At 38.1% G+C, this 15288-nt stretch overlaps 1 protein-coding gene across 24 annotated transcripts in view; it reads right to left on the bottom strand.

The window, feature by feature from the left end:
- Window positions 1-15288, bottom strand: part of INPP4B (inositol polyphosphate-4-phosphatase type II B) — a 304962-nt gene that overhangs the window by 187165 nt on the left and 102509 nt on the right. For all 24 annotated transcript variants that reach the window (XM_080590944.1, XM_080590935.1, XM_080590949.1 and 21 more), the window contains 2 exons: window positions 9616-9700; window positions 364-588 (listed from right to left, as the gene is read on the bottom strand). In XM_080590944.1, the coding sequence (XP_080447070.1) occupies window positions 364-588; window positions 9616-9700 (310 nt within the window). The remainder of the gene's footprint in view (window positions 1-363; window positions 589-9615; window positions 9701-15288) is intronic.

Here is a 15288-nt window from a genome sequence, read left to right as displayed (position 1 = left end):
TGAGTATGACTAAATCCTTCTTTGCAAATAAATGGAAATTATCAGATATTATCTTACATAGTAATCCATATATTCATGTAGTACAAAAAAACAAGAACAGGATATTTAGGTCTCACGAAGGAAACACATTGGAGAAAAAGGCCAGAGACATAGTGATCACATATTTGTTCCTCTGAAGATAATCTGCATAAATCTAAGTATAATCAGTAATGATATTTGCAGATAATTTTGATCAGTTTTCTCCTTCTACAACTGCATTTTGTCAAGTAACAAGTAAAAGAGCATTACGTACACAGTCCGTATTGCTATATTCTGTGGCATTTTTATTTTACCACTCTAAAAAAAATGAATATATGCACTTACTCGTAAACTGTGGCTCTCCTAAACTGTCTACTTGTGATGAAGGGAGAAACTGACGGGCTTCATCTGATGCTCTCTCCTCTTTGATTTCCATGATCAGTCTCCGGAGCTGCTGAATTTTATTCCTCAAACCTTCTGAGTTGGCCTCTCCCAATGCCACAGCCCAAGCTTCACAGTCTGGCTTAGACGCAGCTTCAAGGTAAAGATCTGGTTCTCCACTCTGAAACTCTGCACTCAGAAAACATCAACACCGTTGTTAGGAACTCTTATTCAGACTAGGGATCACAACAAAATTGTTATCACACAACATTAATGCCACCACACGTACTTCTTCCATCACAGAGCCATGCAGCCCATCCAACTCAAATCAATGCCCTATACTTTTGTACTTGGTGCAGTACAAAGTCTGTCCACAGAGTGGTTCCAAAAGCAATTAACATATTGCTAAACCAGGTGGATGAATCAAACTGAAATGGGAAACCCTTTTTCAGGACAGATTCTGCAGCTTAGCAGGTAGCTATCAGAATTGCTAACTTAAACAAGAATTTAGCAAGAGCAGCAGAGAGAGACAACGTGATTTCACCAGAATCGATGTGTTCATCAGTTCTTCTATTAGACCTGCACTTTCTGCTCCACATTTTATCCATCCTTGGCAGAATACTGCTCATCAATACACGCAGATAATTTAGCATGACATAACTCCTCTGTGAAGGCCCAACAGGTTGTGCATAGGAGATTCCGACCTCATTACTATCTACGTGTCTTTTGCTGTTCTGCCTGAAGTCTAATTGTTTAATGATCACATTTTCTAACGACAAAAGAGAAAAGGCATTTAAAAAAAATGCCAAAGCTCCCAAGAAAATGCAGGTAAGTAGCAAGGGTCAGTCGTTTGATTAGAATTAGCACAGAAAGAAAAAACACCTCTTAGGCATTTAAAATTCTGTGGCACGGACAGCTTCACAGAGCTGCAAATTCAGTGTGACATGGTGTGTGATAAACACAATGAAGAATGAACTGAGAAAGAAAAAAAATCAATGCTTCTCGGAATATGTTACCAACTGATTCAGAAACATAAAACCCTATCAAGCACCTGTGTTAATAAGGATTGAAGGATTTGGTAGGACATCAAAATCATTTTGACCTAAATGAGCCATAGATAATATTACTAAATATAATAATGTTAATAGACAGAAAACTTGCATGCTTTCATAACTAGTTCAAAAACCCAGACAACATATAGAACTTTTCTATATACAAAGTGAACTTGAATTCCTTTTTCCTAACTTGAGTATCTAACCTTGGGCACTTACCCACATATGTTATTCTAAACCCATTTGCACTTCATAAACTGAGCATCTGCCACTTACAATTAACTATGCCTTTATTGTTATGGGGGACAAAAGATGCAAACCCTCAAGTCTGGAAGTCTCTTAAAATTGTGTTGGCACAAATCCCAGTAGAGGTGAAACAAGTTATTTGTCTGGTAGTGGATCTAAGGAAATGTAAATATCTGCCTGCAGCTGCTGATAAGAATTCAGAACAAGATTTCACAGACCAGTTGAACTAAAGAATCCATGAAGACTGAGGGAGAAGAAGAGCAGAAAGTGGGGTATCGTCCTTCTGGCTTCACAGGTACTTTAAGAAGTGCTAATAAGGATTTTAACTCTTGCCTCTGGCCCCAGCTCAGTCTGGGAAATAAGATATTCAGTTCATGTGACAAGAATATTCAAAATCAGAGGGAGATGCAGATGTTCATCTGATCCTTATTTGCACACAATATATATTTGCCTTGAGTGACCAAACCTGATCAAGCTGAGTTTGACTGTTTGTGAAAATGAATTCAAACACAAATTTCACCTGTAAGCTCTCATGTGATCTGCTACCGCACCTGGGGTGGACAAGGGGGCAGTAACATTCAAGAGGACTGGTAATCAGAAGAGCTGATAACTTCTCTTATGCTCCAGTAAGACATGTGACAGCACAATTATCTACTCCCTTCTGTCACTCAGCCCAGTAATTCAGAAGTTTGGTTTTACTTCATTGTATTTTGGAACTACCAGTGGGGAAGAAAAAAAAAAAGAAAAAAGAGAAAGGAAAGCAAAAGAGGCATGTAGTCAACCACCATCAAGACTGAAATTAACCATCAGTCATCCAGATATTTACAGGCATGCAAAACACCTGCTTGTACCATTCAGTCTTTAAAAGCTCTGAATTTTTAATAGAAGCAGCTTGGATTTCCAAGATGCCTTAGCTAATGAAAGACTGTCACACAAACAAGCCAACACTTGACAATCAAAATTCAGATATGCTAAGGTGTTTTTTTTTCCTCTTTATTTTTAAACATAAACAGGAACAGTGATCTTGCCTTGAAATATTCTGCCACTAGCTAAATAAAAAACATCTGCTTTGGGAGGAAATCAACAGTTTGCAATTGAAATTGTGCTATTTATATTTACCTCTCAGCTGTGGAAATCAGACTGCTGAGCACAAAAGGCATACTGAATCATACTTAATATGCATAGAACCAGAAACACATAGTGAAATGCAGTGTGAGTGTACGTAATTCACTGTATTCTGATCTAACAGGTGCCAGTTTTGAAGTCTGGAAATTTATTCCAAACTATCACTTCAAAACTATAGTCTGCTATATTTAGGTCTTTGGGGTACTCAGAACAACTAAGTTCAATTCTGAAAAGCATACGAAACTGCCACAAAAATACTAATTTCTGCAAACATAGGAAGTTTTATTCTGCAGATCGAACAGTTGGCAATATATTTCACACGCTGTTTCAATGCATGTAATGTTTACATACAACCAGTTCACGTTACAATAAAAACTGTCTTAACCATTTTCAAAATGTGCATTGGCAAAAATGTCTGTTGCAATAAAGGAACACAGGTTTATTTATGTAATAAATCACTATCATGTTCTCTTTCATATTGTCATGTTGATTATTATTTTAAATCATATGCAAATAGATAATCCTATCGAGCTCAGATACTTAATTCCAGGTTTCAGTATGTAGGCAAAACTTAGCTGCCACAAGTATTTCTGAAAATAAAACGGTATATTGACAAACCCTCAAACGTAATGAATGCCTCCAATGAGTAGTGGAAATATTGGTAGAATTATATTTGTCCTGAAACTTCCTACACAGGAGCATTTCATGGGTAAGCAAAAAAACTTTGTACTCACAATTACAGTTACTGTAGAAAACACAAGTAGTCAGTCAAAAATGAATTAACTGTCACAAATACCAGCCTCAGGGGAAAAGAAAAAGGAGGAAGCAAACATTACTAACTCTAGTGCATGGATTTGATACCAAGTGTTAGCCCTGATGCTTGGATAAAGCAGTGCAAGCAAGCCAACCCCAGTGCACCATTTGTGAAGTCTGCATTTGCTCTACAGCAGGTGGATGAAGCACTCAGGACTACTCGGGACATCCACTTGGCCTGCAGTGTTGCGGTACTCATATTTTGAAGGAAATTTTTCTTGTCCAGAAACTGCCCACCTTACATAATGTATAATTAACTGCATTCACACTTCTGTTGACTTCCTGTCCACTGAAACACAAACAGGGCAGAAATAGAGACACCGCTTACATTGACATAATGGAAAAGTAATCCAGTCCTGTGGCTACAGTACTTCTCTTCCTTATTTCAGTATCAGCACTTCAACTAGGGGCAACTGATGAGGAAACAGATATTCAAAAGCAAACATGTCTGTTTAGAGAGCTTTTTCTGATCAGGACTCTATGAACCAACAAGTCTTTTCCTGAAGCTTCATCCAGAGTTTCTCCCACTGAAGCCAGCATATAATTTAGGACTTCTGCAGCTCACATAAAGAAACCACCAGCACCCCTTGTCCCCCAGTCAAACAGAACTGCTGTCAAATAATGAAATGGCACAAGCTGAGGTATCCCCAACAACACTGGAAAGCCTCTCCTGCTCTAACCCAGCCATCTAAAGTCAGAAGTGTATTTTGGTATTAGTTCCATCATCCTAAAATAACTTGTTGTTGTCATAGTTACTTTGTAATAATACTTACATTTAAAAGGTTTTTCACTTTAACAGTACCAACTGCCTCTTTCCTTCACAACTACTTTGATATTTCAGTTGTTTTAACAACGCTAACAACTCTCTTGTTAAAAATCTTACTTGAGTCCCTTTTCATTTTAATAAAATCTTCAACAAAAACCTGGGTTTCTCTGAAACCTGAAGTAAATAACTGTCTCAAAAAAAAGCATAGACAGTTACTGGAATCAACCCTTGTCTTTCAGAAGACTGCAGTTTAATAGACAGACTTCTAAAAATAATATATATATATATATACACACACACTTCTAAGGGGTAGGGAGAAACGCTCTTCACTGAAGCTTTTTCATTTGGCATTTTTCTTTTTTTTTCCTTTCTCTCAGGAAGGCCGTATTGACTTAATTTATTAAATATGTAAAAGTGACAGGAAGATACACTATGGTTTGCTTTATTTTCATTAAGGAGAGCTGTAAGCATAAAATCATGTTGAACAGTACAAAAGAAATTGCTGGCAGTATTTGAATAAAAAAAGATGTAAAAAGCACATGGTCAGTGTCCGTGATAACAGCCCCTCATCTTCTAGGGAATCACTTTTTTCCCCCCTCCTACACCAATATGCAAAGTTGGAGAGTTCAAAAAAGGTTAAAGGTTCTCTCTCCATTCATACATACTAGCAAAAACCGATTCTCAACTGCTACCTCAGCAGTGGTAAATGGTTGGAAATATCAATGAACCACCATCACTCTAAAATATAAAGCACCATCGCAGCTAACCACCATAATTCTGCAACAAAAGCAGAATGAAGCTTTGATACATAAATTATATCTGCAGGATATTTCTAATACAGACATCAGAGGCTTTTAATTCACAAAGCTGACTGAATTCTATATGCTGATGCATTTCATGTTCAAATTAGTATTGATGAAATCATCCCACGGTTACTCATGATTCTACGTTAATCTTCCTTTGAAAGTTCAATTCTCGATCAAAGATAAAGAATTTAATTAAGAATTTTATCTTCAGTGGTTGGGTTTATTTAATTTTTTTTTATTTTGCAAATCTGGAATAAACTTTTGTTAAGTTACCATTATAGTCTTCATTTAAGTCCCCATAGAAGTTCACAAAAATGACTGAGGTATTGGATATAAATACAGCATGATAGAAAACTTTGTTTTCCCAGGTTGACTACCGCACTATAATGCTTCCTTGCTTTCAGTTCCAGCAGGCTTTCACACATGCCCTTTCCTTGAATTAATTAACCACCACACCTACACTGAAAGCCAAGCAGGCCACACAAATATTTAAGCACCCCAATGGTATCCTTAACAGCACTGAACAGAAGTCCTGCAGCATACACTACAGCCTTTGCTTAACAGTAGACTGCTTTTGAAAAAACAGGGTATATCACACCCCTGGCTGAACCATCAATCCACCTTCAATAAGGCAGGATTCAAGGACCTTGATTCTCTATCCAAGTCTGGAAGAGTAACTAACGTATTCCTCAGTTACCACATCTCAAAACAAGGGAGTGATACTGACCTGCCTTTCCAAACCACTACCACTGAAAGAAGCAAAAAATTCCAGGCTTTTTGGGTTACATACTGCTCACAAAGGGAATGCTTGCCATCTAAGGGTTATTCCTACATGTGGGCCTTTCACCTGACACCCTGCAAAACATTGTAGGTAACTATGACCTTGCATCAAGAACTCGGTCATCTTCTTATCTTCCCTCCTTCCTCACCATGCCTCACCAGCCCTACCCACATGTCAGAGCTCTTACTTCCTAGTTCTCACCAAGAAAGCGCACACAATAATAAAATTGGTACAGTCCTAGGGAAAGTTCTTACCCTGAAAAACTGAAGAGATTTACAGATCAAGAAAACGCAGTCCCTGAACGTAGTCTCTCACATCCAATTTCATTTCCTTGTGCCTGTGTACTCTTGGGTTCGTTCCCAAATTTTTATTGTACCACATGAAGGGAAGGAGGCCCACAGAGATGGCTCACATCCATACCATGTAAGTAACATGAGGCTCCATACAACAACAGCTCAACTTCAGATTGCTCTTGGGAGAGATTCAAGCATCCAGCCACACAGCTCCAGTCACCCTATTCAAGAGGAATGTAAGTGTGACCAAAAACTACCAACATGTTCCTCACTACAGCCTGGTCTCTGCACGGGCTGCAGGGAAATACCTCCTCCACCCTGTGGTGCTGCCACTGGAGCAGGCTGGAACTGCCGCAGGGTAGGCCCAGCCCCTCCTCACAGGGACCACCTCTGCAGCCCCCTGCTGCTGCCAGCACCTTGCCACATAAGCCACCTTTAACAGGGCTTCCAAGGTCCAAAGGAAGAAAGGAACATGTAATTGTAATAATTTTGAGAAATATTTCAGTGTTGGATGAGGCTATGATGCTTCCCTGTATTGTCAGGTGTGACCGCTGCGGTTATTCAGGAGAACTGGAGCTGAGGAAGTTAACGATGCATTGCTCAAACCTTTCAGTTCACAGCAGCAGTTTCCAGGTTTAAGACCTTTTTGAATAAAATTGCTGAAATACTCTGCCTATCACACTTTTCTGGATTTCAGAACTGAATCACACTCATTTGAACCCTCGTGAGCTTTAAATCAGATCCAACTCATGTCAGTCTGACCTGCTCCGTTAATAGAAGCTAGTCAATGTTATGAGGGCATACGAGAAACCAGCCAATACAGAATGATGTTTCACCTAACAAATCTTTGTTTCCTTGAATGTTTCACTTAGAAATGTTTTGAGTTAGATAGCTTTGGGAGCACTATGCTTAAAGTGCTTACACAGATCTATCCACTACAACTGCCTGACCTCCTTTGTACTCTACTTACATTTCAGTGAACACAACACTGAGGCAATCAGCTCCACAGCATAACTGAATATTGCATGAAAATTTCCTTCTTTTTCCCCTCTGTGTTTACACTACTGTCATATATTACATTATCTTCTTAGATATCTGATTCAGACTCCATTTCTCACTATCCAGTGAGGATTCAGCCCACTACTCAGAGAAAGATGGAGACAGTCAGCCGGAAGCTCATTCCAAAACACCCCTCACAGCTTGAAGCCTGAACCTGAACCACCCACTGATTTTCTTTATCTTGCAATCTGTCCCTTCCTTGCTGCAAAAGTTATGTTTCATGGATGAACTCAGCCTCCTTTATCTTGAGCTTTGGTTGTGTACTGCCATAGCTGCCCTTGGCCTTTTCCAACAGGAATTTGTCATAGTGAGCAGGTAAGTTCTCCTATCCTGCTTCTACCCAAAACATTTCAAGCCCCACATACACATTTTACAGCTTGTTTTATTTGGCTGTCAGTAGTCAATTGATATCTCAATGATCAGGTAATAACAAGGCAGCTAGTTTTTCCATGACAAAAGCCCCCTAGTGATGAAGACCTCTTCATTCTTGAGGATCTTTTTCCCCCCCTTTTGTCTTCTGAATTGTGTTTTTGCCCTACTGTACACAGAATATCATTTCACTTCCTTTAGTACGCTATTCTCACTCAGTACACAGTATACTATCTTCATTCCTCTTCAGTTTTGTTGAAATACCTCACATAACTCGCTTGCTTTCTCTTTTCCAATTCCATCAATTATCTGCCAGACTCTTGCCCATGTTCTCCAACACATGAAACTGCCAAGTTTGAAATCTGTCTCTTCCTCTATCTTTTGTTGTATTCCTTTAGTCACACTCCCGGTATTCACCATCATTTCACAGCTCTGAACACCTTTAGTTTTCTGTGCTTTTTCCTCTTTTCTCCTTTAAAACTTTTTAAACACTGGTTTGATATGCCACCCTTACTTCTAGCTACACGACTGACCCTCAAACTCTCACTGGAGACACAGACTTTCTAATAAAGATAACTTCTGTTCCTAACTATGGAATTACATTTCTTCCTCCATACGTATTCCCAGTCACATTTTCTTCCACAGGCAGTCTCAAGTGCTTACTCAGTACAGAGTTGTCTGCTTCTCCTGTGTTTGGACTTAAAATCAGCCTGTCTCACTGCCATAGAAACCAGCCTGTTTGCAGGCTTCAAAGCCAATTAAAAGAACCCTGTCAGTAATTAAAACTGAGTTCTTGGTATAACAGCATTATGTTAAAGCATTGTAAAAAAAAAGCACTAAAAGGGAACCGGCATGACTGTATTCATACCCAAACTGTAACATTACCACCTCATAAAGTCAATGATTCCAATTAATGAATTAGAATCAATAAACGCAGAATTAGAAAAGCCTCGATTTGAGAGTCAGCAGTAATCATTCAGCTATTATGATTAGGCAAAGTAATGCTTCCAAATCCAGAAAGACATAAGATTTAATTCCATTACTCAAGATGCAGAACTGGACCTATTCCTCAAAACACTATATAGAAAAGGATAAAAGACAATGAGCACACTTTATGTCACTGCCTTCTCAAACATAACCAAGCACTAAGAATTACTTCGGTAGGTGACTGTTTAAACTGTAAGAAAAAATATTGGGTGCAATTCAAAAAACAAGAACAATGGAAAAACACCCCTTGTGACATTTAGATTTGGGTAGGGAAAACTTGCTTGTTTTTGTAAACCTCTTAAATCAAAGCTAAGTGAAAATATCAAATTCATCTCAAGAGTTATACTCTGTAGTGGTATTGGAAAGATTCCACTTCATGAAAAGATTTTATACACAATGGTTATTTCAGTTGTTCCTGCAGAGAAAACCCTATGTCAGCATTTTCTCCAAATGAAAATCTTCACACTGAAATTATGATTGTGATTTCTATGAAATAATATTTTTTTTCTGTTTCAATTCAATGAACGAAAGCTTGATTAGAAAAAAAGGAAACCCTAAATTAATAGGAATGTTAGCAATAACAAATCATTTAGGAATACAATGAATTAAATATGTATCAACATAAAATCCATGTTCTACATAATACCAAATAAACCAAAACATCAAACTTCTTCTCAGAGGAAGACTATTACTTTCACTTCATTTTAGAAAAAGTAAAAATACAGCTTTTAGAATTTTCTTGTCGGGCATGAATTCAGAGACAAGCAATATTTAGATGTACACATCATTAACAGACAATGGGACAGATTTTAGCTAAGTTTATGGCAAAATTTCAGTGTCTGGGTGGTTGCTTTTTCATTGGTTTTGTTGAAAAAAATAAAAAATCCACGCTGAACATACTGAGCTGTGTCTTACTTACTGAGAATTATTGAAACATCTGTTTTACTTCTGAACTCCACAACCCAGCACCGCTCCAGGATTACCACTTCGGAGGCTTCAGAACTCTGTGAGACATAAAGATGACAAAACATTAGGATTTGGAACCTGACAGGGAAGTCCTTCTGTTTGGCTGTTTGCCGCCAGCACAGCGTGTCAATAGCAAAACAACAAAGCAGAATAGTCACTAGGCAGATGGATACAGGCTTGTTTTAATTACCTATCTGCGCTACCCTACTTCAGTTCACTACCCTACTTCAGTTCAATGAGCTTTAACAGGAATGAACTGCTGGAAAAGGCCACAAAGGAAACTAAGAAAAAAGACCTTGACAGTTTTTTTCATTGCATAGGTTTAGGTGCCACCTCATTCCTAAGCAAATCAAGTAAACCCATCTAATCCCAACTTCCTTATTTACTACTAATGCTGAATGAAAAGTTGGCTTCTATAGTAGAATATTTTCAAGCAAAGAAAACATGCAATCTTCCAATAGGCATTTCTACTTAATTTTCATTTTAAAAGGATTTCTTTATCATAATTTAAAACTTTGAATGTTATGTCTGGCTATGCAATTCAGATTGCATTAAGTGATACGGGCCGATTGCAGAGTGTAATATGATACAAGTCACCAGTATCGGTTCTGGTGAGTGCTCTGCAGACAAGACGAAGCCTCTTCTTTTAGTTTAGTGAGACTGACTCATTTTTCAAGAAGAGTGAAGCAATCCATCACTCCCTCAGAATTAATCTTTTTTTTTCCCTTAAAATTTTTATTATCCATTTTTTTATCCCTAACATCTGGTAATAAATAACCACTAGAACATGCACCCACTCGCTTTCTCACTGCAGGATGCCAACGAGTCACAGAGCTCATTGTCTAATTCAGTGAGATTCTACAGGGACAAACCTAAGTTTTCCTTTAACATTCCTTCCTCGAGTATTTCTTTACTCCAACTGTCCCTAACAATGAAAAATTTCTCATTCTACACCGATTTCACCAGAAGCCTGAACTTGAGTTCCACATATTTGATGCCTAATGAATGACTTTGTAAAAAAAAAAAAAAAAAAGTTCATTAGATGAACTTTAGTCTTCATAGATCATTTAGAGGAAAAAAAGAGGGGAAAGTAATGAAACAGGCATAGTGAGTTTTTGAAGACACACAAGTGCTGTGTTGAGAACTTTTTTTTATTTATAGAATCCAACAAATTGAGCATATATGGTAACGCAGACATGATTTTCAAGTGCTGTCAAATGAGGTATTCTTCAAGCTTCTTATCAGGGAAAGTAAAATAGAAGATCAACATCTTAAAGCCCTTATGAGAAGCAGCTAAATCCATCCTGAGAAAATAAGCAATAATAGTTCTAAAACAGAACAGCAAACTAACTAGAAAGAGCTCTCCACCACAAGAATGATGATGACTATTTCAACTCTTCAGATTTTGAAGCGAGATATGAAGACCAAAATAGTCTCCACTCTAATTGTCCCTAGGTAAGTGGATAACGCAGCCCAATTCCTTTAAGGGGTGGCAATCTTTTAGCAAAAAAACAACCTAAAGAAAGGTTTTATTTCAGAAGCTAACAGAGGTGTGAGTCCATTTAACACTCAACTGTAAACACAGTAGAGTTCTACCCAGTTTCTGTCCAAAAAAAATATTCAGATAAACTCTAACAGCTTTGCCCCATTACATACCTAGAGAAAATGGTTCCTCTGCTAATATTCATGTCCCACAGCTCAAACAAGCCAATGTGTTAACTCCCTAGATTTCACATTTCCTCCAAACCATAGATCTGCAGTAATCTGCAGTAAATTGAAGACTCTCACTATATAAAGAAAAGCAACTCCAAGCAACTCCCTGTTGCATGGCTCTCAGAAGAGTCAGGTATACAAAAAGGCCTGGAATAAAGCAATCACAGCTTCCCTGTAGTTGGCTCTAGTTGCTAAAACTTACAGAGCTGATGTTTGGATTTGTAAAGAAAAGCGTACATAGGGAAAAAAATGGCATCTGGGTAGCAAGAAGAACTATCAAATAATTAACAAGAGTTTCAATCAGCAGCGTTTGTCTCACATTGCAGTGCGAGAAGATGGTTCAGATGACATACAACAAGAGCTACAAACACAAGAAAGGAAGGTGCAGAGTATTTCAAGCTTCCTGCATTTTGAGATGGCAGATACTGCTGTACAAAGGCCTTTTCAGAGACGAATTACTCCATGCCATACACCAATGCAAGCTGGAATGAAATAACGCTGCAACTTCAAATGAATTTATACGCACTTCCAAGATACACAATTGAGTACTGTGATCAGAGGATGTGCTGTTACTTTTTCTATACAGGTAAGGGAACAAGAAGGGAAACAAGAAAAAAAGATGAAAAGAGCATAAGACTGCCAGAAGAGAAAACACATGCTGCTGCAAAACATCTCCCACATCTTGACACAAAGCTGAAGAAAAAGATCTTCAGAATTACTATTATTACAGACTTTTTTTTTTATCATTTAGATAAGTTATACTCTATCTGGCACACAAAAGCCAATGGGAAATTTATCTATAAATGAAATGAAAAATTGCAATCAAGGGATCCATTATGCATATCTCAGAGATCAGCTTTTTTTATCAGTATCTAAAGGGACCCCAAATTTCTCTCTTGCTCTAAATACATAATATGAGCTTATTTGGACTAACTGTTAATTCACTTTTCCTTTTTTGGGATACATATCAAGTCCACAGGCAGCAAAAACGAACAGTAAATTGTTTTAAAACAGTGATTTGAATAGGAAAATAAATGATTCATAAATATAAGTAGAAATATCCTAGTTTAAAATATCCAAGTAACGTTGCTACAGCAGAACAGTGCTCAAACCCTAGAACGAGCAGAGACCGTATCTTTCTATTCACTTAGCTAAATGATGGGCCAAGCTTTGCTATCAGGATGCTGTTGTAAATCCAAAGTAATACCTCCGCTATCGGCTGTGTCTGCTCAGTGTTGAATCAGACCAGTGAAGACACCTGCCCATTTCCACGGCTGGTACTGAAACAAAAGATAGCCGTACTGGAACACATGAGCAGGTGTTTGCTAACTGCATATTCATATCTAGAGCATTTTTGCAGTTAAAAAGCACAAAACTGAAAATACATTCTTAAAGTAGCAAAGATGACACACAGTAGCTGAAGCTACAACAGTACAGCTTCCAATTGCTTCCAACTATGCACACTGAATTTGCAAGGTACATTGTAACTTGCATTTGTAACTATGTCATTGCAGACTTCCATTTTTTTCTGAATTGGGGGGTGAAAAAGCTTTCCAAAAAAATGAAAGCACTAGGAGACTTATAACTGTCAAACAGTGGCAAGTCTGAGCTCTGTCTGTGTTCCTGTACATTTGTCTCGATGCATCATGGAGGGGGAGTGGAAGCGTGTTAATATGAAAGGGTTCTACAATAGGAGATTTGTTGCTGCAGGGAAAAAGAAAACCTGTTTGCTATATTGAGTAGAGAACTGAACCAATGGTTAAAATTAGAAGTGACATCCCAAGCATTTGCTCCGTGTTAAACAGCAAGTAGAAAAGTAAAACGACAACACTGTGGGACAGAAACAAACACTACAGAAAGTACAAACCCTTTTAATAATACATTTTGAAAAGCCTCCATTATCAAGGGTGGAGAAGAGAAGGTTGTGGGGTAAGGAGGGAATGAGAAGAAATCATACAAAAAATACAAGGATCTCTACTTAAAACTTCAGACTTTTGGTTTATGCTATTTTTTGCCAACTTGAAATAATTAATCAAAGACCTTGGACAGTTCAGTGCTACATACGCCAACCTACTTATGCTTTTCGAAACAGTTATTTTCTACCCTCATTTATTAATGCTCCTGTGATGAAAACAAGTTTAGGTCTAAGTTTTATGGAAAAGTAACAAAATTAAAATGGATACAGTTGCTGTCACTCAGAAGTAACAGAAGAGACAATATTAGGGACAAAAAATTAAAAACCTAAACGCTGATAATTGTTTTTAATTCTTACTAGTTATTTAAGAAAGTATTTTCAAGAGAGGAATCGGTAGCAGCAGGTGAAGTTTCTCAAATTCATTTTGAACCCTTACCGTGTCTTCCCCCAAGCTGCAGTCATCACTGTCCACCAGACACTGGCTATCTGCAAAGCTCAGTGAAGCCTTAACTGCACAGGACTGACCACCAGTACTCTACCACACCTAATGCTTTCACTGGAAGCCACAGAGGAAGAGCTGTTCTCTGAGGGGACCTGAAGGACCAGGCATTCAGGCACCCAGAAGGCTGCTTACAGTGATTTACAGGCTAAGCGATGAATGTGCAGGAGGAAGAGCGAAGTGAAGCACCCACTCCTCATTAGGGGCTCTCCCCTAGTTCCATCATGTACCTACACAGCTGCCTATGCAAACCCAGCTCCGAAAACCTCAGTGTCCTCAGATGCCTACCAAAGGCTGACTTTGCAGGAGAAGAACTAGAAGACAGCTAACAGGGATGATGACACAGCCTCTATCTCTTGGCACACCTGCAGTGCACCAAAGGTCTGACTGCAACCCAATGGCAATCATAACCTAACGTGCAATGAACGAACTCCGATACAACAGCAACAAATTTGTAACAGCATTAGGTGTACAACTTGCCTCTGATTCTCAGGTTTTGTAACTTCAGTGTTGGCAAATAAACTAGTCAGGCTGATACCAGCTCACTAACATGAATGCACTCAGGTCAGGCTTTTGACTAAGCATTACCTCCTGCATTTGCTGTTTCAGTGTCAGCACAAATAAGGTTCATCATTCTGCAGTTAAAGCGTAGCTTATATACATGAACTAGCAGAAAAAAGCAACAAGCTTTACCAGGGTAATTTCATTCGCAAATAGAAAAGCTAATAGTCTTAAAATAGACAGGTACAATTTAATTCTACAGTGATATGCCCATTACCAAAAAGACTAAAATACAGTGTTCGAGCTTTGAGGTATTAGCAAATGACTGTAAAACACAAGCAAGCATATAACTTGCAAAATTAAAAATCCCCCTTTATATGCTGGCAAACAGTATTCACTGCAACACTCCAACAATCTGAAATCTTTTACGTTACATCTTCTTCTGCCACATTAACATTCCCAGCCCATTACAGAGCCCATGACCCAAGCTGTGCGATAAGGTAATAAGCAGCCACCTTTACAAACCGTCAGCTCATTGAAAGATACTCAAATCGTCATTTTCAAAAAATGCCCTAACCACTGTTAATTAATTAATCCATCATGTAATGCCACTAGATACCAACTTCATGCTGACAATAACAGCACTATCTCCATTCACTCCAGAAAATGCTGCTGACTTATGTCAGTAAACAAATCCTGCAGAACAAACAAGTACTTTTAATAATCTATTACCTGTAACAAACGTGAATAGTTCACCTTTTTTTTTTCAGTTTTGAAATTCGTTAATAATGTACAAACACATTCCCTCCATTTACACCCCATATTCACTGTTTATTATGCATATGCTTATTTTAAAAAAGAAATCAAAGTTAAACACTTTTTACATTCTACACACAGCTTGAAAGAATCTCAAATTACCCTTCTTACCTAAAAGTTAATTATATACAACTCAGATGAGAATTAGTTATGTTTTCCAAAAAGTTCTATTTTGGTGCAAG

This window comes from Anser brachyrhynchus (genome assembly GCF_964034855.1).
Source record: "Anser brachyrhynchus genome assembly, chromosome: 4".
In the NCBI taxonomy this organism is placed as follows: domain Eukaryota; kingdom Metazoa; phylum Chordata; class Aves; order Anseriformes; family Anatidae; genus Anser; species Anser brachyrhynchus.
The sequence above is the reverse complement of the archived record's forward strand: the minus strand, read 5'-3'. Positions and strand labels throughout refer to the sequence as shown.